General features: G+C 38.2%; 1 protein-coding gene across 1 annotated transcript in view; it reads right to left on the reverse strand.

Annotated features, from left to right (window-relative positions):
• The window catches only part of CATSPERB (cation channel sperm associated auxiliary subunit beta), a 132,647-nt gene that overhangs the window by 71,182 nt on the left and 34,872 nt on the right, over window positions 1-26,593 (reverse strand). The window contains exons 5-7 of the mRNA XM_046647891.1: window positions 24,894-24,954; window positions 14,884-14,979; window positions 3,878-4,027 (exon numbers count right to left, since the gene is read on the reverse strand). Of these exons, the coding sequence (XP_046503847.1) occupies window positions 3,878-4,027; window positions 14,884-14,979; window positions 24,894-24,954 (307 nt within the window). The remainder of the gene's footprint in view (window positions 1-3,877; window positions 4,028-14,883; window positions 14,980-24,893; window positions 24,955-26,593) is intronic.

A 26,593-nucleotide genomic window follows, 5' to 3' on the forward strand; every position in this document is an offset into this window, starting at 1 on the left:
GAATACTGGAAAGGAACAGATTTTAGGGAATGAAGCATCAACAGTTCTGGATTAGACTTTTCATATTTGAGACGCTCATTAGACATCAAGAGGAAACGCAAAATAGACGATTGAATATAGGAGTCTGGTCTCAAAGGAGCAGTCAGCATGAGAAATATAGATTTGGGAATTATCAGCCTGAAGACGGCATTATTATTATGAGACCGCATTAAGTTTCCCAGAGAAAGAACGTGGTTACATAAAGAAAGAGAGATGAGGACAAAGCCCTGGGTTCATCAACATTTTAGGGGTCACACCAAAAAGGAGCTGGCCTAGAAAACTAAGGAGTGACCAATGAGGTAAGATACAAGTAATTGAAGGTGGTGTCAAGAAAGCTAGGAGAATAAAGTGTTTTGAGGATAGTGGTCAACTGTGTCAAATGCTGGGAGGGAAAGTAGAAAAAGGATAAAGAACTGACTGTTGGAATTGGCAATCTGGAGATCATGGGTGATCTTGGGAAGAACCGTTTCAGTAGTGTGGTGGGAACAAAAGACGGATTTGTAGTGGAATGAAGATAAAAATGGGAGGTGGAAAATGTAGTACCGTCTACAATAAATTCTTTCCATAAATTTTGCTTTGAAGGAGATGAGAGAAATGAGGGATGGGAGTAAAGTGAGATAAATGAAGATTTTGCTTAAGATGGGGGATGTTAAGCTGTGCTTGTGTGTCAATGGATCTGATACAATAAGGAGGGAGAACGTGATGATGCATGAGAGAAAGTTGAAGTTTGCAGGAAAGATGCAGGAGCAAGGCTCTTCAGACGGCTGGCGGAATGCAAGGGGTGACAGGTGCCCTTTGATAGCAGCAGAGACACTTCTCACCATGCAACAGGCAAAAAGGCAAATGCAAGTAAAAATGAAAGTTGGATGGAATGTTTGCAGGTGTAATGATGAAGGAGTTCCTTGTGATCAATCTTGATCTCCAGCGTGAACGAAGTATTAGATAAAGGCATAGCTGAGAGTGAAAAGGGAAAGGAAGTGATATAGAGGTTTTGAGGAGTGGGAAGAGGTGCCATAAGGTCATTTTGCAGAGTGGGAAAATAAACATACCAGGGAAGAAAGATAGGACTTCTGGGCAGTGCTGAGTACCCACTTGAGTTTATGATCGTGAATTTACAGCAAGACCAGTCGATGGAATTTTAAAGTGAGACTGGTGTGCAATTTTTTCCTAGAAACATTCTGCTATTTCAGTGCCGGAGTAGAAGTGGTTTGCTAGAGTTGGGGTTGTACTGGTATGGAAGAAGAGAAGAGCGAGAAAGTTACAGAGGTATTTGTAAGGATGGACTATGCGAATTATGGCGAGAAAAGAGGAAAATATGGATGTTGGGTAGTGAAAAAAGTGGTAGGGACAACATAGTGAAGTCTCAATGAACCCAAAGAAATATTGGAACGTTGAGTACTAGAGTAGACTGAAAGAACAGGAGGTAGTGGACAGAGCATGAGATGCTTGTCGTGGAAATTTTAGAGATAGTAACATCGTTAGAGCCGACAATGCAAGGAATATGACCACAGAAGCAAGATGGAGGAAAGATCATTAGAGGTGAGGAGGCCTTGAAACTGCATATTGCATGGTCATCCATATGGATGGTGAAGTCACTGAAAATAGTGACAAAAATAAGGTGGAGAGGAAGGCAGGGGTCCAGAGGCTAAACTCATCAATGAGTGAGTGAGTGCCACGGGCTGGCACCCAAGAAGAGTCAGAGGGAGGTAAAGTCTGAGTTCAGAGGGAGGTAAAGTCTGAGTTCAGAGGAACTGGGCATTTTGAAGAAGAGGAGAGTAACTATTAAGAGGCAGCCCTAAGGAGCAAGGAGGATAACCTTGCCCTTGGGCTCTGAGACATGTGACATGTGAGAAGGCTGCAGGGGAGAGAATGCTAACTGGGAATGGCCAGGTCACTCTTTACGGCAAGAAGGTTAACAGGCCACTCAGAGAAAAGATTAGTAGTATGCGGGAGTTTCCTGAAGACAGACCACAGATTCCAATGAAAGGATTTGGGTGGATGGAGAGGGACAGAAGTTTGGGAGAAACTAAAGGAAGTGTGGGCTAGGGTGGCCACAAGTGACCTGGGAAGCTTAGATTTCTGGGGGCGATTGATAAAACTTGGATGAAAGGCGTGATGGATGTGTTAGGAGTGTTACAGAGAAGGAAGGTGGGTAATAAGTCCACACGGGAACACATGGGGCTCCTGGATACCTGTTCCCACCGTCAACTCCACGTGGAATGGAGGCCAGAAGGGGACAAAAAGGGCCTTGCAAAGGAACTGCTAGTTTAGCCAGAGGCAGCTTGATACTGTGGGAACCTTTTGGCTTAGGTACAGTGGTGGCCAGCGTAGGAAAAGCCAGCTCATCTAAAGAACAGGTTGCTGAAGCTGTTTCTTTCCTTGGGAGGTTGAGGCGGTCTGGTGAGTGAGATCCCAGGAGTAGAGACTGCCCTTTCTTTCCTGTGACTGTCAGTGGTGTGGCAGGAGGGAGCACATGCAGATGAGAATGGCTCCTCCCCTGTGGCTCCAGGTACTAGCGTTTGGATAAAGAGAAGGAGGAGGAGCCCCAGCCTCGCATCCACAGAACAAAGCTGGAAAAGGAGCTGAGTTTCTACCTGGTTGAGGTAGAGGGGAAAGAGACACAATTTCTAACTCAGCTAACTCAGCAGAAGCAGGCGCTCTAACTAGAGAGAGCTCAAAGACTGGAAGCCATTAGGAATTCAAAAAACCGGGGCCAGGGCTATTTGTCCAGCCCTATACCAGTGCATGCTGTTTTGATCTATGACTTTATAACAAGTCAGGCAAGTAGGGCAAGTTTTTGTTCTTTATATTCTATTTAAAATTACGTTACACATGTTACTTCAGCCTCCCATATGAATTTTGGGATTGGCCTGTTACCTTCCATACACACAAAAATACTGGTATAGTTTTTCTTGGAATTGTTTTGAACTGATTGACAAATTTGGATAGAATTAACATATTTATAATACTAGGAGTTCTTGTTCATGAACATAAAATATCTTATTTGTTTTAGTCTTCTTTACGGCCTTCATTAAAGTTTTATAATTTCTATACAATAGACCTTACAATTCTCTCTTTTTTTTGGTTGATTCCTAAGTTCCTCTTGAAGGTTTGTTACTTTCTGAATAGGATTTTAAAAATTATAATCTTTAATTAGTCTTCGGTGGGGTGGTTTTTATATATTGTTATTATACCCCTCAATTTTGTGATTTTGTGGCATTCCTATATTTGTCCTGATAGTTTTTCTGTTGATTCTTTTGGATTTTTATATAGATACATAAATTATCTATGAGTAAGAAAATTTTGTTTCTTATTTTTAAATTCTTTTATTTCTTTTTTTTTTGCCTTTATATTCATTGAATTTGGGGACTAGGAGGTTATCAGTTACCTGAGAAAAACAACTAGAACAATCCTTAAATGTGTAAAGATCCTATTAAGTATTATAGTAATGGAAAAACACATACACAATAAATAAAATAATCTGATATCTTAAAACAACAATACCTATTTACACATGGCAAGAATAGCAGATGGACTAGAAATACAGTGAATAATCTCCGAGAGGAAATAATATATTAACAGAGGACAGCGGATAAAGGGAATTATGAAAGATACTAAAGTCACCATGTTAATACGTGGCAGAAAGTCTCGGAGAAAAAAATAAAATATCACACTTGCAAGTAGACAAGGTGAAGTGACAAAGAGTCAGTTCTTAAGTGCTTTTAGGAAACATTTTTACTCCATGACGTCTATGCATTTAACGTGCACTGCCAGTTAAACATCGCTGTTAGAAAATACAAAACGCCTCTTCCAACATTCCATAAAGCCGTGAACTCACCGTCAAGTGTTGCATTCAAAATGAAGCCAAGTAACGCTACATCATTGGCGCAGGGGCACTTTGTCACTGTGAGATCTACCACATGTGGATACAATTTCCTGACATGGTTCTTGGTCATTACACTCCCAAGATGCCACTGTAGAATAGGTTCTGTGGGAATCAAGTTGAGGTGTTTACATTGTGGCAGCGCTCTTGAAAATGAAACATCACTGCTTTCCTTTAAAGGTTTTAAAGAAACTTTGTAAAGGAACTTCTCCATAGATCAAAAAAAAAAAAAAAAAAAAAAAGGGTGCATTATCTCATCCTTCATCAGTTAGAAATAGGTCAATTCTTATTTTCCAGGCTGGAAGGAATGAAGTCGAATTGCTCTTGATGGGGGCCTGGCAAGGCCCCGCTGCAGGAGAGCATGTGGGATGTGAGGTACTGCTCTGCCATCTTTGGAAAATACAATTGGCTACAGGATCTGTCCCTAGAAAATGGAATTGCTGGATCACAGGATGTGCACATTTTTAATTTAGAGAACGACTTCTGCCTTGAGAGCCTACACATTTACTCTTTGTTCTCTTCCTTTAATCCTGTCAAAACAGCAGTAGATACATAAAGCGAGAATAAAACCAGGATAGCAGTGGTGAACAGGGAAAATTATTAGTGGCCAAGGCACTTAGAGGGATTTCTGGAAGACAAAGAAGCTGGGGTGGGACTAACGGGAAGAACTAATGAGAGGGGAGACATCTTCAGCCCTTCAACCAGCAGTCTATTCTTGGATATGCAAAGGGTTGGAGCTGGATGAAGTCAAATTTTAATGCACAAGAAAATAGGAGGATTCATTTTCTTCTGAAAAAATGAGGAAAGAGTACAAAAAGTAAGCCGGGGCAATTTGACAGAATACTCTGCTTGAATTTCAAAAATAGTTAAAGAACAGAGATATCTTATAATCGATTCTTTAGCTATTTACATTTCTACTCTCCTCCATCTCTCCAGACTTTCAATAAAATCTACTACAAAACCAAAGACTTTATGGGATGTATTTTTCACCGTGTGCAAAGCAAGAATAAGAGCTAAGTTTCCATCTGCGTTGACACAGCGAAGCACAGGGACGGCCAAGGAGGAAAAGAAACACAATTTATAACCAAACTAATCCACTCTGAAATTCAAAGAAATTTGGAACAAGGCAGCTGACTTTCCAGGGTGTGGCATGTGTGTGCAGGCAATTAATAACCAGATCTTAGAGGACAGGGGGATTGGAGTTTGCATCTGGGACATGATTTCATTGAAGGAAAACGCCTCTTTCCTTAAAGTCAGATACTGGGTTTTAAACACTTTAAGAATGAGGGAGGGATTAAAAGTCTTGACTGCTACTGAGAAGCTGAAAAGTGACCAATATGAAGGTGACTGATGATTGTGATTAGAGCAATTTTAGTGGAGTAGAAGAGACAGAAAACAGACTGGAGAAGTCTGGGGTATGGATCAGCGATAAGAAAGTAGGGACAATATTTTTAAACATCTCTTGAGTTTAGTAGTGAATGAAAATTTCCAACTGCAACTCTAGCATTAACCCTTGACTGTCACTTCCCAATGTTTTCTCTCCGTGTCTTCGGCATTTCAGTAAACGACGCCATCATCCACTTGACCACTCAAGTAAGAAATCCAGGATTCATCCTTGATACCTCTGTTTCCCTCATCCCCAGTCCACTAGGAAGTCACATCAGCTCCACTTCCAAATGTATTCTGAAGACTCCTACTTCCCACCACCTCTACTGCTAACCCAACAGCCCAGGTACTCCAGATCATCTCCTGAGCGGATGATGGCAACAGCTGCCAACAAAGTTACTCCATTCTTGCCATCCCTCCCCAAGAGTCGATGCTCTCCATAGCAACCAAAGTGATCTTCTTATAAAGCATGAATCAGAATGTATCACTCTCCTGCTTAAGACACTCCAATGACTTTTCATTATAATTAGAATAAAACCCACACTTTTTACCATGATCCCGGTCTCTCCAAACTCATTCTACTCCACTCTGTCATTTATTATGCTTCCGCAACATTGATCTCCTTTCAGTTCCTCAAACAGATGTCTCAGTCCTGCATCTGGAACCTTTAAGAACTGCCAATTTGTAAGCTCTTGGCTGCCACAATACCTCTGTTATTCTAAATAAATGTGGAAGATAAACAACAACAACAACAAACAAACACACAGGTACAGAGAAGAGATTGGTGGTTGCCAGAAGGGAAGGAGGCAAAAGGGGCAAAGGGGCACACTTCAACAGTGACAGATGGCAACTAGACTATTGGTGGTGAACACGATGTAGGCTACACAGAAATTGAAATATATTGATATACACTTGAAAAATTCATGTAATGTTATAAACCAACATTACCTCAATTAAAAAAGAGAGAAAACATTAGTAAATAAAAATTTTAATGCAGTATATAATATTCTAGGTACATCTCAATATGTAAATAATTCAGATTTCAATTTTTTTTGTTGTTGTTGTTGAGGAAGATTCGTCCTGAGCTAATATCTATTACCAATCTTCCTCATTTTGCTTGAGGAAGATTCACCCTGAGCTAAGATCTGTGCCAGTATTCCTCTATTTTGTATGTGGGTCGCCACCACAACATGGCCACCAATGAGTAGCATATGTCTATGCCTGGGAGCCTAACCCACGCCGCTGAAGCTGGGTGTGTCAATCTTAAGCACTAGGCTATGGGGCCGGCCCCTAGATTTCAGATTTTTTTTTAAAATTTAAATAATTGTATTGGTATTTTTGTACTTAAAAGTAGCACAGGACATCAAAATATCAGAGTCTCAAGAGCCAGTATTACAATTACTATTGAATAACTATTTTTAAAATTTTTGGACACTATGAAAATATAGGAAAGCACAACATTTTGTCACTTTTTCAGCTATTTTAATTTTGGTTAAAGAAATAAAACAAAACCAATACAATTGAAGATATCTCTGCTCTCTTCCATAGTCCCATTCTCCAATTCTCCCCAAATCCAGCCACTATTAGATAATTGCTGTGTATATTTCTAGTACATTTTAATATTTTTATCATAATATATATGTACCCATGAACAGCATATAGCATTGCTTTCTGTGTTTTCTGGACTTTAGACAGATGCTCTCCTGCTCTTCTGAAATCTGAGTTTTCACTCACTTTTGAAATCTGCTCTTGATGGCATATGTGGGTCTATTTCTTTCATTTCACAGCACATGTATTTTTTTTCCTCCTGATGGACATTTATGTTGTTTTCCATTTTTCCTTATTTCAAATAATGTTACATTAAATAGGTTGGTATGTGTCTCTGGGCACATATGAAGTCTTTTCTCTAGAGCAGTTCTCAGTTGTCTGCACATCAGAATCACCTGGAAGATTTTAACCACAGATGCCTGGCCCTACTTGTAGATGAAGTGATTTTAACTGGTGTATAGTGGGGTCAAGACATGAGGACTTTTCTTAAAGCTACCCAGATGATTCTTTCCATAAAATGTAATATGAATTTATTTTACTCTGCATTCTGCATAGCACCACATTAAAGTGGGAATAAAAGAAGAAAAGTAAAAGGGAAAGTGAGAAAAGTGAGGATAAATACAAGATCCAGGACTGAGGATATTTTTAAAAATTTTATATTATAGTGCTAGAGGCGATCCAAAAATTGGGCTATGAATCAGACAACTGGAAAAGAGAAGCCTAGCCAGTTATATCACTCAGTGTTCATAACCTTAAAACGACCAGTTTTTCAGGAAAAAATACAAATGTTCTTACTAAGACGGAGCAAGAATTTTTGCTGATGGTCCTCATAAAGAAGACCGTGATGCAATGAACAGTATCTTCTATAACATTTTTATAAAAATAACTTTATAAAACCATTGTTTATTATGACCCCAAATGGTTATAGAACAAGATATATTTCCATATTTCTATAGCCCTCTTTGCAGACTGTTTTTTTTATTGTGGTAACATTGGTTTCTAACATTATATAAATTTCATGTGTACATCATTATATTTCGATTCCTGTGTAGGAACATCATGTTCCCCACACAAAGACTAATTACAATCCATCACCACACACATGTGCCTAATCACCCCTTTTGCCCTTCCCCCCTCCCCCGTCCCATCTGGTAACCACCAACCCAATCTCTGTTTCTATGTGATTGTTTGTCGTCATTTTTATCTTCTACTTATGAGTGAGATCATATGGTATTTGACTTTCTCCCTCTGACTGATTTCACTCGGCATAATACCCTCAAGTTCCATCCATGTTGTCCCAAATGGCTGGATTTCATCATTTCTTATGGCTGAGCAGTATTCCATTCTGCGTACATATCACATCTTCTTTATCTATTCGTCCCTTGATGGGAAGGTAGGTTGCTTGCAAGTCTTGGCTATTGTGAATAATGTTGCGATGAACACAGGAGTGCACATATCTTTACATATTTGTGTTTTCATGTTCTTTGCATAAATACCCAGCAGTGGACCAGCTGGATCGTATGGTAGTTCTATTCTTAATTTTTTGAGGACTCTCCATATTTGCATTCCCACCAGCAGTGTATGAGAGTTCCCTTCTCTCCACATCCTCCCCAATAATTGTTGTTTCCTGACTTGGTAATTATAGCCATTCTGATGGGAGTAAGGTGATATCTCATTGTAGTTTTGATTTTCATTTCCCTGATAGCTAATGATGCTGAACATCTTTTCATGTGCCTGTTGGCCATCTGTATATCGTATCTTCTTTGGAGAAATGTCTGTTCACATCTTTTGCCCATTTTTCAACTGGGTTTTTATTTTTGTTGTTGTTGAGATGTATGAGTTCTTTATGTATTTTGGGTACTAACCTCTTATCAGATATATGGTTTGCAAATATCTTCTTCCAACTGTTGGGTTGTCTTTTTGTTTTGTTCATGGTTTTCTTGCTGTGCACAAGCTTTCTAGTTTGATGTAGTCCCATTTGTTTAATTTTTCTATTGTTTCCCTTGCCCTGTCAGACATGGTACCGATGTCGAAGAGTGTACTGCTTATGTTTTCTTTTAGAAGCTTCACAGTTTCAGGTCTTACATTCAAGTCTTTGATCCATTTGGAGTTAATTTTTCTGTTTGGTGTAAGATAATGGTCTACTTTCATTCTTTTGCGTGTGGCTGTCCAGTTTTCCCAATACCATTTATTGAAGAGAACTTCCTTTCTCTATTGTGTGCTCTTGGCTCCCTTGACGAAAATTAGCTGTTCGTAGATGTATGGGTTTATTTCTGGGCTCTCAATTCTGTTCCATTGATCTGTGTGGTACCTTCAGCTTTGTTCTTTTTTTCTCAGGATTCCTGTGGCTATTCTGGGTCTTTTCTTGTTTCACGTGCATTTTAGGATTCTTTGTTCTATTTCTGTGAAGAATGTTGTTGGAATTTTGATAGGGATTGCATTGAATCTGTAGATTGATTTAGGAAGTATGGACATTTTAACTGTGTTAATTCTTCTGATCCAAGAGCATGGGATATCTTTCCACTTCTGTGTGTCTTCTCCAATTTCTTTCAACAATGTTTTATAGTTTTCAGTGTACAGATCTTTCACCTCTTTGGTTAAGTCTATTCTTAGGTATTTTATTCTTTTTGTTTCAATTATAAACAGGATTGTTCTTAATTTAGCTTTCTGCTAATTGATTGTAAGTGTATAGAAACACAACTGATTTTTGGATGTTGATTTTGTATCCTGCAACTTTACCATACTCATTATTTCTGAAAGTTTTTTGGTGGATTCTTTAGGGTTCTTAATGTATAAAATCATGTCATCTGCAAATAGTGACAGTTTCACTTCTTCCTTTCCAATTTGGATCCCTTTTATTTCTTTTTCTTGCCTGATTGCTCTGGCTAAGACTTCCAATACTATGTTGAATAAGAGTGGTGAAAGTGGGCATCCTTGTCTGGTTCCTGTTCTTGGAGGGATAGCTTTCAGTTTTTCTCCATTGAGAATGATATTTGCTGTGGGTTTGTCATATATGGCCTTTATTATGTTGAGGTACTTTATTTTTTTTTTAATCATAATTGGATGCCATATCTTGTCAAATGCTTTCTCTGCATCTATTGAGATGATTATGTGATTTTTATTCGTCATTTTGTTAATGCGGTGTATCATGTTGATTGATTTGAAGATGTTGAACCATCCCTGCGTCCCTGCAATAAATCCCACTCTATCATGGTGTATGCTCTTTTTAACGTATTGTTGTATTCGATTTGCTAGTATTTTGTTGAGGATTTTTGCATCGATGTTTATCAGTGATATTGGCCTGTAATGTTATTTTGTTGTTGTTGTCCTTGTCTGGTTTTAGTATCAGGATAATGTTGGCTTCATAGAATGAGTTAGGAAGCTTCCTCTCCTCTTTAATTTTTGGAACAGTTTGAGAATGATAGGTATTAAGACTTCTTTAAATGTTTGGTAGAATTCACCAGGGAAGTCGTCTGGTCTTTGACTTTTATTTTTGTGGGGGTTTTTGATTGCTGCTTCGATCTCCTTACTGGTGATTGGTCTATTCAAATTCTCTACTTCTTCTTGTTCCAGTTTTGGAAGGTTGTATGATTCTAAGAATTTATCCATTTCTTCTAGATTATCCAGTTTGTTGGCACATAGCTTTTTGTAGTATTCTCTTCTAATTTTTTGTATTTCTGAGGTGTCCATTGTAATTTCTCCTCTTTCATTTCTGATTTTATTTATTCGAGCCTTCCCTCTTTTTTTCTTGGTGAGTCTAGCTAAAGGGTTGTCAATTTTGTTTATCTTTTCAAAGAAACAGCTATTCATTTTGTTGATTTTTTCTATTTTTTTTTAGTCTCCATTACATTTATTTGTGTTCTGATTTTTATTATTTCCTTCCTTCTGCTGATTCTGGGCTTCATTTGTTCTTCTTTTTCTACTTCCTTTAGGTGCACTGTTAGATTATTTATTTGAGATTTTTCTTGTTTGTTGAGGTAGGCCTGTATTGTTATAAACTTCCCTCTTGGAACCACTTTTGCTGTATCCCATTGATTTTGGCATGTCACATTTTCATTTGTCTCCAGGTATTTTTTTTTGTTTCTCTTTTGCTTTCTTCATTGACCCAATCATTGTTCAGCAGCATTTTGTTTAATCTGCACATATTTGTGGCTTTTCTGATTTTCCTCCTGTAGTTGATTTCTAGTTTGATACCTTTGTGGTCAGAAAACACATTTGGAATTATTTCAGTCTTCTTAAATTTATTGAGACCTGTTTTGTGGCCTAATATGTGATCAATCCTGGAAAATGTTCCATGTGCATTTAAAAAGAGTGTGTATTCTGTGGTTTTTGGATGGAATGTTCTGTATATACCTAGTAAGTCCATCTTGTCTATTGTGTCATTTAAGGCCAATGTTTCCTTATTGATCTTCTGTTTGGATGATCTATCCATTGGTGCAAGTCAAGTGTGAAAGTCCCCTACTATTGTTGTGTTACTGTATATTTCTACTTTTATGTCTGTAAATAATTGCTCTACATATTCAGGTGCTCCTATGTCGGGTGCATAGATATTTACAAGTCTTATATCCTCTTGTTGGATTGTTCCCTTTATCGTTATGTAGTGCCTTTCTTTGTTTCTTGTTACAGTTTTTGTTTTAAAGTCTATCTTGTCATATATAAGTATTGCTACCTCAGATTTATTTTCATTTCCATTTGTACGGAGTATCTTTTCCATCCCTTCACTTTCACTTTGTGTCTTTAGGTCTGAATTGTTTCTCCTGTATGCAGCATGTATATGGGCCTTTTTTTTTTTTATCCAATCAGCCACCCTATGCCTTTTGATTGGAGCATTCAGTCCACTGACATTTAAAGTAGCTATTGATAAGTATGCACTTATCGCCATTTGTTACCTTTTTTCTGGGTGTTTTAGTAGTTCTCCTCTGTTTCTTTCTTCTTCTCTTGCTCTCTTCCTTTGTGGTTTGATGGCTTTCTTTAGTATTATGTTTGAGTTCCTTTCTCTTAATTTTTTGCATATTTATTATAGGTTTCTGGTTTGTGATTATTATGAGGCTCATATATAATAACCTACATATATAGAAATCTATATTAAGTTGATGGTCTCATTAGTTTGACCTCTTTCTAAAAGCTCTACTCTTTTACTCCCCTCCTCCCACATTTTACGTTTTTGATATCATATCTAACCACTTTTTGTGTGTGTATCTGTTACCCTCTTATCATGGAAATAAGCACTTTAAGTTCTTTTGTCTTTTGACCTTCCTAGAATCTTCATAGGTGATTGATCTGCTACCTTTACCATATTTATGCCTCTTTCAGTGATTTTATTGCCTGGTGGGTTTTTTTGGATAATTTTCATATTCCTATTCGTGGTCTTCTCTTTCCCACTTAAACAAATCCCTTTAGCATTTCTTGTAGAACTGATTTCTTGGTGATAAATGCCTTTAATTTTTGCTTGTCTGGGAAACTCTTTATCTCTCCTTCCATTCTGAATGACAACCTTGCCAGGTAGAGTATTGTTGGCTGTAGGTTTTTTCCTTTCATCACTTTAAATATACTGTGCCTCTCCCTTCCAGCCTGTAAGGTTCATGCTGAGAAGCCAGCTCATAAACTTATGATGTTTCCTTTGTGTGTAGGGTAACCCTAACCCTAACCTTGTTGCCTTTCTCTTGCATCTTTTAGGATTCTCTCTTTATCTTTAATTATTGACATTCAAATTAAAATGTGTTTTGGTGTGGACCTCTTTGGGTTTATCTTGTTTGGTGCTCTCTGCGCTTCCTGTACCTGGATGTCTGTTTCCTTCCTTAGGTTAGGAAAGTTTTCAGCTATTATTTCTTCATAAAGATTCTCTGCCCCTTTGTCTCTCTCTTCTCCTTCTGGAACACCTATAATATGAATGTTAGTGTGCTTGATGTTGTCCCAGAGGTCTCTCAGACTGTTCTCATTCTTTTTAATTCTTTTTTCTTTTATCTATTCAGATTAGGTGATTTCCTCTAATCTTTTGTCCAGCTTGCTGATCTGTTCTTCTGTATCATCTACTCTGCTATTGAGTCCCTCTAATGAATTTTTCATTTCCAGTATTGTATTCTTCATTTCTGATTGGTTCTTTTTTATATTTTCCAATTCTTCACTGAAGTTCTGAGTTCATCCATTCTTCTCCCAAGATCAGAGCATCCTTATGACTGTTTGCTTGAACTGTTTGTCAGGTAGATTATTTATTTCTGTTTCATTTAGTTCTTTTTTCTGGGGTTTTGTCCTATTCCCTTACTTGGAACGTATTCCTTTGCCTCCTCATTTTGCATCTTTCTCTGTGCTTATTTCTATGTATTAGGTAGGTCAGCTATGTCTCCTAATCTTGGAGAGGTGGCCTTATGTAAGAGATACCCTATGAGGCCCAGCAGTGTGCTTCCCTCTCATCACCAGTTCCAAATGTTCCAGGAGTGTCCCCTCTGTGGCTACATGTGTCCTGTTGTGGCAGGGTTGCTCTTGCTGCAGGTGCCCAGGGAGGCTAGGCTGTCCCCTTGGCCATCTGATTGTGATGCATGTAGGTGCTATGGACTCTTCAGTCACTTTATCAGGTGTGGGGAGCCCCAGAACAGTTGGCTGCAAGGTCTAATAGCACATTCCTGTTGCAGTTTTTCTGTTAAGTGAGTAGGCCCCCAGCATGGCTGGTTCCTAGGCTCAGGGACTTACAATTACTGTAGATCTCTGGCCTGCAAGGCTCTTGTCAGCTCTCTCAGGATTGAAGCTGAGTGGGGCTGGCCCCAGGCACAGAAGCACCCAATTATTTCAGGGTTTGGGAGGTGGGGCCGATCTCCTACATGGCTGTTTGAGAAGCACAAATCTTCAGCAGCTGACAAGTCCCATTGCCCATGGGGCCACAGACACCTCAACACGGTCATGCCCCATGCGCATGCCCTAACCCCATAAAGTGGACCTAGTCATTCCACTGCAGAGGCCTCACACACTCTACCAATGCCCCACGCACTCCACTTGCTCCTTGTGCACACCTTGCCCCTCAGAGGTGGACTCACTTACCCAGCTGCAGAGGATTCAGGCACCCAGCCTATGTAGGCCCACAAGTTGCCAAGGGCCAGTCCATAGGGCCGGCTGCCTACCCTGGCTGAGCTGGATTAAATCAGTGCTGTAGTGGGTGTGGCAAACTCTGGGCTAACAGGCCAGGGGAAGAAATCCAATTGTGTCATCCAGTGTCTGTGTCAGCACACCTGTACTAGGTCACAATAATGGCTGCCACCATTGTCTCAGTCCCTGGAGAGGTCTCGCCTCTCATTGAGATGCACCCAGAGCCTATCAGGTGAGTCTCTTTCCACCAAAGGACTGTGTACCTTTATTTCTGGTGATTTAGGTTGCTTTCTGAAACAGGTGAATTTATGTGTGGGCCCTTTATGAACCAGCTATTGTTCCCTTGTGTCTGATAGCTTTTCTATGGGTATTCCCCATTGTTGTTAGTATCCAGCAAAGACAGATATTATGACAGTTGTCTCAGTTGTGCTGAGTCCAAAGGATGCTTATAGTGGTAATGCTCTCCCACTCAGATTCCGTACTCCTCCAGGGAAGGCTGTATACCTTAGGGTTGCTCCCAGCCAGCTATGAAACACTGCAGCTTGCAAAGGTGGCTTTTTTTTTCTCTTCAGAAAGGAATTTCTGCCTCTTCCACCTCAGTCAGGACTGTCCCTTGTTGTGGGGGTTCTTTTTATCCATTTTTCAGTTCTCTCTCAGGGATAATTGTCCCAAGAGTAGTTGTAAATTTGTTGTGTCCATGGGAGGAGGTGATTTCAGACTCTGCCTATGTTGCCATCTTGACATCAACCTCTTTGCAGACTTCTGTTAACAATTACCCTTATATATTTAATTCTTTGTTTGTCTCAATAGATTGTGAGCCCCTCAAGGGTCATGATCATCTCTTATTTATGTATCTCCAATATTTAGCATGGAGTCTAGCATAAGAAGGTTACAAGTTTTGTTGAAAGAATAATAAAAATTCCACTTTACTTTTATCTGCTGGCATTTACCTCGAACACTGTCCAATAGAGTTCCTTCAGTAGTATAAATATTTAATCCATGTTGTAAAGTGATCCTTACTAACCATTCTTCTACAGCTGCAACATCTGTTTGAAAACAAAAGGCAAATGATCAATTATTTTTTTGTGTGTCATGTTGGTGAAATGTAAGGCTATATGAACATTACCAACAATGATTACCTTTCATTTCCAAATCATTTTCATTGCATTTATATGTTTGTTTTCCCTACAAAAATTTTGATAATAAAGTGAGGAAAAAAGAATTACAAAGTGATCTTACTACCACAGCAGTGAATTCAGATAATAATATTTTAGATCATAATTTTTCTTTGAGAGCTGTTGTGGCTTGGTAAAAAGCAAACCATGGCACTTCATGTGAAGTGGTACAATATTATTTGAAAATAGACCATGATTAATTAAAACATATAGTGTAAACCCTAAGGCCAACTCTAAAAAAATTATAAAGCATAAATAATAAGCCAACAGTGGAGATAGAATGGAATCATAAAAAATAATATGAATGAAGACGTAAAAAGAAGAGAAAAGTAAAACAGAAGAGATGGAACAAATAGAAAACAATCTGATGGTAGATTTCAATACAACCATACCAACAATTACATTAAATGTAAATGGTCTAAAAATTCAATTAAAAGACAGATTACCAGATTAGATGTGAAAATTGAGACTGAGCTGTACGCTAACTCTAAGAAACCCACTTTAAATATAAAAGCATAGATGAGTTAAAAGTAAAAGGATGGGTGGTGAACTTAGCCTGGGACTTGCTGCAGTGGTTGCACTCATGGGCTAAGGATGAGGCTGAGGCTGAAACCAGGGTGCGTTCATGAAGAACATGCCTGATACAAACAGCTCAGTTGCACAAGCCTCTAGGTGGATCTGTGCACCACCCCAAGGAGAATATAGCTCTTCTGGTGGCTGCTGAAGCCACTTGTACCCAAGTAGATCCTAAGAGCTATTTGTGCTTCTTGCTGTCAATGCTCTCTATCAAGTAGTTCCTGGACTTTGGGAAAGATAATGGTGTGAGAAAACATCATATATGTTTCTACAAAAGGAGCTTCCTGCACAACTGGCTAACACAATGACAGAAGTCAATCTTCTGATGGGTAACTTCACTGGCCTTCAGTGGGACAGGTTCTAAGTTGGTATATGCATCACTTTCAAAATATGAAAATAAGAACCCTGATGATCCACAGGTCTTGGATAACTTTCTACAAGTCCTGATTAAATTCAGAAATAGAAACAATAATGTGGTTCCTATAATGGTACCTGGAGTGATTGACTATAAGGAAAATTAAAGGTTTGATCCTTTCATTAACAGTGACATCCAATATTTTCTGAATTGGTTTTATACCAACTGCATCTCTTTCCACATGCTTATTAACTAACACACACTTCTGTTTGGTGTCTATACTAATCCTGCTCATCCTAAACACATAGAAAGTATTAATCCCACCTATAATGTGGCTAATGTAGTGAAAGATGTATATGAAACAGCCAAAAGGCTGTGTGAACAGTGTTAGCTGGTAGATCCAGAGATGGAAGGTGAAGAGCTCGATGCTGAAACTTCAGACAAAGCCATTCAGGTAGTTTATGTGCCTTCACATCTGTTTCACATGCTATTCAAGAACTCAGTGAGAACGACAGTAGAACTACCTGAAGAGTTATAGAAAAGAGGGATATCTGGCCGTTAAAACCCTTGTTACTTTGGGTAAAGAAGACTTATTCATTAGATAAGTGACCACAGGGATGGTATCCCACTCTGAAAAATAGCACCATAGTTATTTCAGCGCTTGAATGTTTATTTTCTCTATACCAGCTGGAGGTTTTCCATGGAGTTCTTCCTATGGCTACTCCAGCCCTTCCATGAAATTAGTAACTTGAGTAATTTTTCAAAATAACTTGCTGTAGTGTGTCTGGTGCCTGATCTAGAAGAGCACAGAGCCGCCCTACAGCTCTTGTGTCCTCTTACCCTCCACCTCATTATCACAGAGTTGAGTGCCCACATCTCCATGGGATTCTGAACTTCTTCCCCATTCCAGACACAGCAGATACCCACTGTTTCTCTTTGTAACCAAGCACCATGCTTGTCCAAACCACAGATTAGGGCCCCAGGTATCTGGAAGTTAAAGACATCAGCTGAGTCTGTCTTGATAATTCATTCCCAGAGTCCTTCCTGCCTCATATGTGTCCCTCCTCCAGCCTCTGATTGAGATTTCTGCCTTTCTCCACCTGACTATATTCCCATTGTGAGGCACAGGCACTTTTGTGTTAGATCTTACTGATTTTTATTTTAAAATTCATTTATGTACTTCCATTCTGCTGATTAATGTGTTCTAAAAGTTGTCTTAGGGAATAAAAAGGTAAAAGGATGAAAAAAGAGAGTTATGCAAACACTAACCAAAAGAAAGCTGTAGTGGCTATATTAATATCTGACAAAGGAGATTTTAGAGCAAGGTAATATCAGGAGTAAAGAGGTGCAATACATATGATAAAGGAATCAATTCAGTAAAAAGACATGGCAATCCTAAATGTGTACATGCCTAACAGAAGAGCTTCAAGACATGGATCAAAAGCTGATAAAACTAAAAAGAGAAATAAACCAATCCAAAGTTACAGTTGGATATTTCAACACTCCTCTCTAAATAATTGACAAAATCAGTAAGGATATAGAAAAGCTGAACAATGCTATCAACCAACTGACCTAACCAATATTTACAGAACACTCCAGCTAAGAATAGCAGAATGCATTTTTTTTCAAGTGCACATGGAAGATTCACCAAATAAACCATAAAAAAAATCTTAAGAAATTATCATATGAAATATATTCTCAGAAAATAATATAATTAATCTAGGAAAATCAATAACAGAAAGATATCTGGAAAAACCCAAAATATTTGGACACTTTACAACACACTTCTAAATAACCACAGGTCAAAGAGGAAGTGGCCTGGGGAATTAGAAAATATTTTGAATTGAAAGAAAGTGAAAACACAAGATATCAAAATTTATAAGATGCAGATAAAGCAGTACTAGAGAGAAATATATGGCAGTAAAATATTTATATTAGAATAAAGAAAAGTCTCAAATCAATTATCTGAAGCAGGGGTTGAAAGAGAGTAAAGGCCTTATACAGTGGCAAATAGTAAATATTTTGGGCTTTGTGGGCCATATGGTCTCTGTCACAACACTTCAGCTCTGCCACAGGAGTACAAAAGCAGCAACAGAAAACACATAAATAAGTGAACATGGCTGTGTTCCAATAAAACTTTATTTACAAAAATAGGCAACAGGCCAGATTTGGCCTGCAAACTGTAGTTTGCTCACCCCTGATCTAAAGGTTCTCAACTGAAAAAACTAGAAAAAAAAGGAGCAAATTAAACCCAAAGCAGGTTGAAGCATAAGATAAAGAGTGGAAATCAATGAAATGAAGAGCAGGAAAACAATATTCATAATCAACGAAAACAGAAGATGCTTCTTTGAAAGGATTAATAAAATTGATGAACCTCTCCAGATTAATCAGGGAGGAAAAAAAATACAAATAACTCATATTAGAGATGAAATAGGGGACATCACTACAGACTCTATAGCTATTCTAAGGATAATAAGATAATATCACAACTTGTCATAAATTCAACAATTTAGATGAAATGGACCAGTTCCTTAAAAGATAAAAACTGCCAAAACTCACTTAAGAACTAACAGGAAACTTGAATATTCCCATACCTATTAAGGAATTTGAATTTGTGTTAAAATCCTTGCCACAAAGAAAACTCTAGGCCCAGATATCTTCACTGTGAATCCCACCAAACATTTAATGAAAAGATACTGAATCTACAAAAACTCTTCCATAATATAGGAGGAGACTCTTCCCAACTCATTTTATTTGTTTACTTCCCTTTTTTAGAAATGAGCTTTATTTTCAATGATATTTAGTTCTAAAAGCCTGTATACTTACTTTTTTCTCTCATCAGGTTTACCTACAAATCAGGATTTCAAAAACCACAATAAACAGATAAAACACCTGTGGGATTCTGGGCAGTGGCCACCTGCATTTCATTTTGGCAATTAAACCAGGACACCCTTTCAAAGAAGCTTATGTGCAAAATGCCGTACTTCCTAGAATGAGGCTCATTGTTTTTCAACCTTGAAATCACCCACTTGAAAAGCAGACCCAGAGACCCGAGCTTTCAGAACTCAGTCACAATATCGCCACCATTCTGACAACTGTACAATTAACACAGCCCCAAATTTACTGTATCTAACAGAGGGCTTCAAGACAAGGCAAAATTTTTCGTACCACTCCCCTCTGCCCCTGCCAAAGGTCCTGCACTTCTCTTCACTTGGAATCAGTAATACTTCACCCATAAAGTCCTGAGGATGACCTCAGCTGACTGAGTTGCTCAACAGGGCCCATCCGGATGGAGGAAACTTTGGACACAGGTCCCCTTGTTGGTCCCAGCACTGCTGTTGAACCCAGCAACAATGAACTTGTTCATTATTCATAAACACTGTCCAAAAAAGAGGCTGCTTCTAACTCAGAAGCTCAGATCCCCGGATAAAAATCATTTTTGATAATCTGTATAATTCAAATCAAATGAATGGTTGTTAAAAATAAACCAAGAAATATCCAGAAACAGATTTCCAGTGAAAACTTGGTAGAAGAGGGATTCCAATACGAAAAAACAATCTAGACACGTTCTTTTGTCTATGGGGGATGCAAAGTAATCACAACCCCCTGAAACTCCTTAAGTAGACAGTATTTCAATTCAGAGACCAAAGAGAAAATACCTTTGGAAAGAAAACCGTGACTTGGCTGGGAAGAAACCCTGTGCATCTTAGTGAGCATTTTTCCACCCACCACAAGCTCAGGCTTTCTGGGGTCACTGGTTTCCCAGTCAAAAACGTTTTTGAAGTCATCAGGAATGGAGGAAAAGAGACTCGTCATCTGGCAAGTATGTTCCTGGTTCCATATCTGTGGCTCAAGAGCCAAAGAGCACAATCCTGCAGGACTCATGAAGACGGTCCCCAGGGCGATGAAGATTCTAAAGTATCTGGGGCTCGATAAGAACTCTTGCATGTTACCACCTTTGCTGGGCTCCCTCGATTCCTCCCCAAATCACTGCCTGTCCTTTTTCAGCTGAAAGTTGAGCACTGACCCTGCGTTCATCAGCAGCATCTGGAAGAGCTGAGCAACTCAGTTAATAATGACAGCATCACCAGATACCAAAACGAGGTAAAGACATTCATTACAAGAAAATAAAACTCCAGACTGACAACCTCAAGAACCTACCAGCTAAATGAGTCCAGCAATATATAAAAAGGATAATACATCATATCCAAAAGTTGTTTATTCTGGGATTACAAGGCTGATTCAAATTTCAAAAATGAATCAATGAAATCCACTCTATCAACTGACTAAAGAAAATCCTTATAATCATCTCAATAGATGCAGAAAGAGCACTTAACAGAATCCAACAGCAATTCATGATAAAAACTCCACAAACTAGGAATAGAAGGGAACCTCCTTAACACGATAAAGGGCATCTACAAAATACCTACAGACAACATCATACCTAATGATGAAAGATTGAATGTTTCCCCCGGAAACTGGAAACAAGGCCAAGATGTCCTCTCTTACCATTCCTATTCAACATTGTACTGGAGATCCTACCAGTACAATAAGGGAAGAAAAAGAAATCAAATGAATACATATTGGGAAGGAAGAAATAAAAGTATCTCTATTTCTAGATGGATGATTTATCGCTGTAGAAAATCTCAAAGAATGTACAAAATGCCACTAGAACCAATAAGTTCTACTGAGTTTAACAAACTTGCAAGATACAAGGTCAATCTTCAAAAATCCATCGTATTTTTACATACTAGCAATGAATAATTGCAAATTAAGACATTAAAAATAACCATTTACAATAACACCAAAAACGGGAAATTCTTGGGTATAAGGTTTTTAAAATATGTGCAAGATCTCAATGCTGAAAACCACAAAACCCTTGAATGAAATAAATCAATGAAGATGTAAATAAATGGAGGGATGTACTGTGTCTGTGGATTGAAAGACTCAATGTTAAGATGTCAATTTCTTCTAAACTATAGATTTAATGCAATCCAAATAAAAAAATCACAGGAGGATCTTTTGCAGAACTACAGTTCTTTCTAAAATTTACATGGAAAGGCATAAGAACTATACTAACCAAAGCAATTTTGAAAAAGAACATCAAAGTTGAAGGACTAACGTTACTTACTACAAGATTATTTATAAAGCTAAAGTAATCAAGACAGGGTGGTATGGGTGAAAAGACAGAGAGCCCAGAAATAGCTATTCAATGGAGAAAAAATGGTTTTTACAACAATGGTGCTGGAATAACTGGATATCCATATTCCCAAAACGTTAACTTCAGTTCATATAACATTGAGTATAGACCTAAATACAAAACCTAGAACCATAAACTTCTAGAAGCAAGAATAGGAGAACAACTTTGTGAACTTGGGTTAGGCAAAGATTTCTTGGTTACGATGCCAAAAGTGTAATCCATAACATAAAAAACTCTTAAATTAGACCTCATCAAAATTAAAAACCGTCATCTTCAAGAGTTTATAGATGAAAAATACAAGGCATAGCTTGGGAAAAACTATCTGCAAATCATATATATATGTGATAAGGGACTTGTATCCAGAATATATAACAAACTTACAAAAGATTTGAATAGGTAATTCACCAAATGGCAAATAAGCACAAAAAAGATGCTCAGTGTCATTAGTTATTACAGAAAGGCAAATTAAAACCATAGTTAAATGCTATTATGCACCCATTAGAATGGCTGAAATTATATATACATACATACATATATACAAACATACATATGCACTCGTATATACTACGTGCTGGCGTGGATCCAGATAAACTGGCAGTGAGAATGCAAAATGATTCAGCTGCTTTGGAAAATAGTTTGACAACTTCTTGTAGAGTTAGATGTCACGCTTACCATAGAACACGGTAATTCTACTGCTCCGTATTAGCCACATGCAATAAAAATTTCTGTTCACGCGAAAACCTGTATGAGAATGCTTGTAGCAGCTTCATTCATAATTGCCCAAACTGGAAAAATCCAAATGTGCTTCAACAAAATTAACTATGGTTCATCCAAACAATGGGATAGTACCCAGTAAGGAAATGGAAGGAACTACAACTTAGATGAATCTCAAATGAATTATGCTAAGTGAAAGAAGCCCCATTCGAAAGGCTACATATCCCATTCATATGGCTCTGAAATAAGCAAAACAATAGGAATAGAAAACAGATCCATGGTTGCTGGGGCCCGGGAGATGGAGAGAGCGTGACTACCGGTGGGATGATTGAGGGATGGAGCCGTTCTATGTCTTGAGTGTAGTGAATACACAACTGTATACTTTTGTGGAAACTAATAGAACTGGACACTAACAAGGGTATATTTTGCTAAATGTAAGTCATATATTTTTTTATTTTAAAATAAGAACAAATTACGAAGTGTGAATCAAAGAGGGACTCTTTACTTTCAACAGTTTTATGCAGTTCAAACTCCAAACTGCCTTCACCACTTTCTTGTTGTTGTCAGTGCCCTCAAGTCTCCTAGCCCCCCTGTGGACAGCAGAGCAGAGCCCTGCCCAATCTTTTGCACCATTCTCTCACTTTCCAGCGCTACATCAGACACTGCTCTGCTGCTATTCACAGGGTTTTCACATTTTTGGAAGCGGGTGGCCAGGTCCCTCTTCCTCGTCTGTCTTAGTCTGGAAGCTCAGCTGAAACCTGTCCAACATGGGTGATCCTGTTGGTATCTGAAGGACTGGTGGCAGAGCTTTCAGCATCGCAGCAACACGCAGCTGCCATAGCATGACAGTCGACAGATGGGGAGTGTGGTCCCCTGACCAGAACCGAACCCAGGCCGTGGCAGTGAGAGCATCGAATCTTAACCACTAGACTGCCAGGGCCGGCTTCACCGCTTTCCCGCTATTGCTAAATCTGCATTTGGCTTCATGGGCCTCAGTTAAATCATTTGAAAATGAAGATAGTAACAGTGTCCAGCAGATGGTGAGGGACAGGTAAGTTAATATAGGTAAAGTGTTTAGAGTAGTGCTAAAATATAGTAAGAATTCCATTAATGCTCCCTGCTAGTTCTACCACCTCTGTGATGACTATTTGCTACCTTTGTTGTCGTTGTTACCTAAACGACCCTCCCCAAGAGTTCACATATACGTAATACTCAAACTCACGGCATGGCGGTAAATAAGACATGATTAAGGAGGAAAAAGTGAATGAGCAAGTATGGTGCCTTTGCCCTTGAGTACATTTTTCCTGATTTCTAGCATATTGCTAATGTTAGATCATCTTCTCCTACTACATTGCAGGCTCAAATAGATTTCTCTTTATATAGTGATGTACGCCTGAAATTTACCCAGTGTTGTAAGCCAATATGGCCCCAATAAAATAACTTTTTTTAAAAAGAAAAAAATATGTCTTTCTTTTTACTCAGTCCAGGGAGTTGTGCCAGGATAGGCAGAGCTCATTTGGTCTCTTTCCATAAAATACTTAAGTTCTCGGATCACATTTGTTCCTGTCTGGGTGACCTTAGAATCATTGCATTTCTGAAATTAAAGTTTGCAACTAGAAGAAGTACCAATAACATGTTATCTTCACTTCTTCAGTTGTCAAACTAATGTCAATATTACGCCAGGCAACCAGAGCAATCCATCATTATACTGAGGACAGTTCATTTAGATTTTTTTAAAAAGGAGTACATTTGCAGGACGAATTTCTTTAAAAAAAAATCACAAAAAGTTCCAATAGATTAACCTGAAAAAATTGAAATGAATAAAGGACAAAAATGGTGTATAATCCACATCAAATGTTACAGCACTGGGGCTTCGTTTGCAGACTTTTATCTTTGACTCTTCCTTATACAGAGTCTTTTCTATCATTTCGGCCTCGCTCTCACCTTCCTCCTGCTTTCACTCTGTAGGACACACAATTCGGGATGTCCTTTAACTACTTCCAGTCCCTCATCACTTGCTACATTTGACTGACACACAAGTTGATACTGGATCAACACTTGGCCAATTTAAGATACTTTCCTGGGAATTTGGAATTGGGCTGGCCCCTAGGAAATATATATATAAATTTTACGGCAGTGAGGGAGCTTTAGGAAGCTAGCTTGAAAGAAGGAAAAATAAATGTAGATTCACAGAAAATAGAGATAAGAGAGGCAGTGTGAAAGTATTCCCTCGGTTACTGATTGTTTTCCATTTGTTAATTCTAACTCCTTCCTATAATCTGGCTGCATTTTTGTCTTTGAGTTCCATGACAAAAACAAATTTCTTCTTTTTCCTTAAGTGAAGTCAAGTTGGTTCCATTTCTTGCATCTACCATATTAAAATGGTATACCCTCCATCATTTTAAACTATAGGAATGTATTGCATGCCTGAAGATCCACTGGCTGAGTGCACCAGTACAATACTCACAACTCCTGGAGTTTGACTTTTCTCCTCCTTCATCGGGGAGTTTACAGTGGCACATAAGGCTAGGCTGCCACATGACGCTCAACAGTAGCTTCCACAGTAAAATAATACATCACACATTTTAGTCTATAACACTTCCAGATTAATGGTTCAATTTCAGTATAATTAATTGGTACATGAATTTCTCAATACTATAACTTTTGAGTTTTAGAAAATGAATTTAAATACTAGAGAATAATATAAGTGTTTTGTATGTCAGAACAATCTATCTATAATAGCATTGCCAGATAAAATAAAGGAAGCCTAGTTAAATTTGAATTTCAGATTAACCACAAGTCATTTTTAGCAAGTATGTTCCAAATACTACACGAGACTTCTTACGCGGGATAGCAAATAATTTTTAATGCGTGTTTTTTATTTGCTAAATTTGGCAATCCAGACCCATGAATTAAAGAATTAATTCAGATGACTCTTACCTGTATTTTTTGTAATGTGTTCTCTCGGAATATTAATCAACCAGTAAACCCGATCACTAAACTTGAATAAAGAGACATCAGAGAACAGTGTTTTACAATGTTAATAGCAACATTATTTTGGCATATTCTACCCTAACTTTTAAAAATGCAAATTAAACAAGAACATCCAATGCATATACCCTTTACCTAGCAATTTCATTCTTAGGAATTTATGCTACATTATACTCATATGTGTGAAATAAAATTTTCATCATTATTTGTAATAGTAGAAGATTGAAAATAACTAAAATGTTCATCAGTTATGTGTACTAATATAGTCACAAAGTGGAATACCATACAGCTAAGCTTAGGTGCCATAAAGCTGAAGAATTACTGGCTTGATGTGTCATAGGACAGAGCTTGGTGTTGACGGTGAATTGGAAATTTAAGAGGAAAATCCCAAGCGCAAGGGAACTGCAAGAATGATGATCTAAGAGTTAAATATAAACTCTTCTCCAAATCCTTGGGGAATACAAGTGCAGAGGAGACTCCTAGAAATCCACATTTAAAAAATCAACAGTGAGGAGCTGGCCCAGTGGCACAGTGGTTAAGTTCGAATGTTCCACTTTGGCTGCCTGGGGTTTGCCGGTTCAGATCCCAGGTGTGGACCTATACACCACTTGTCAAATGGATCAAAGACCTAAACGTAAAAGATAAAACTATGAACTTCCTAGAAGAAAACATAGGGGTAAATCTCTGTGACCTTGGATTACGTAATGGTTTGGCTTGACAAGCGTAATGGTTTCCTACATGACATCAAAAGAACATGCAACAAAAGAAAAAATAGATACATCCGGCTTCATCAAAAAATATTTTGCACACCAAAGGACACTATCGAGAAAGTGAAAAGACAACACACAGAATGGGAGAAAATATTTGCAAATCATGTCTGATAATGCACTTGTATGAGAATATATAAAGACCTTTGACAACTGAATAATAAAAAGACAAGTTAATTAAAAATGGGCAAAGAGTCTAAATAGATATCTCCACAAGGAAGATATTGAAATAGCCAATAAACACACAAAAAGATGCTCAACATCCTTATCCATCAGGAAAATGCAAATTAAAACCATAATGAGATAGCAGTTCACACCCATAGGATGTCTATAACAGAAAAGACAGGTAATAACAAGTGTTGGTGAGGATGTGGAGAAATCTGAACCCTACTACACTGCCAGTGGGAACTAAGAGAGTACAACCACTTCAGAAAACAGTCTGGCAGTTCCTCAAAAAGTTAAACAAAGAGTTACCATATGACCTAGCAATTCCATTTCCTAGGCTTTACACGCAAGAGAAAGAAAAAACATATTTTCACACAAAAACTTGTACACAACTATTCATAGCAGCAGTATTTACAGTAGTCAAAAAGTGGGAACAATGCAAATGTTCATCCACTGATGAATGGATAAATAAAATGTGGTATCGAGACAATGAAATATGATCTGGTAATAAAAAGAAATGAAGGTCTGATACACGCTACCACATGGATGAAGTTTGAAAACATTATGCCGACTGAAAGAAGCCAGTCACAGAAGATTACATATTATATGACTTTATTTACATGAAATGTTCAGAATAAGCATCTCTACAGAGACAGAAGGTAGATTAGTGGTTGCTTAGGGCTGGGGAGAAGAGAGTGGAATGAGTGACTATTAATG

This window comes from Equus quagga, chromosome 20 (assembly GCF_021613505.1).
Source record: "Equus quagga isolate Etosha38 chromosome 20, UCLA_HA_Equagga_1.0, whole genome shotgun sequence".
Lineage (NCBI taxonomy): Eukaryota > Metazoa > Chordata > Mammalia > Perissodactyla > Equidae > Equus > Equus quagga.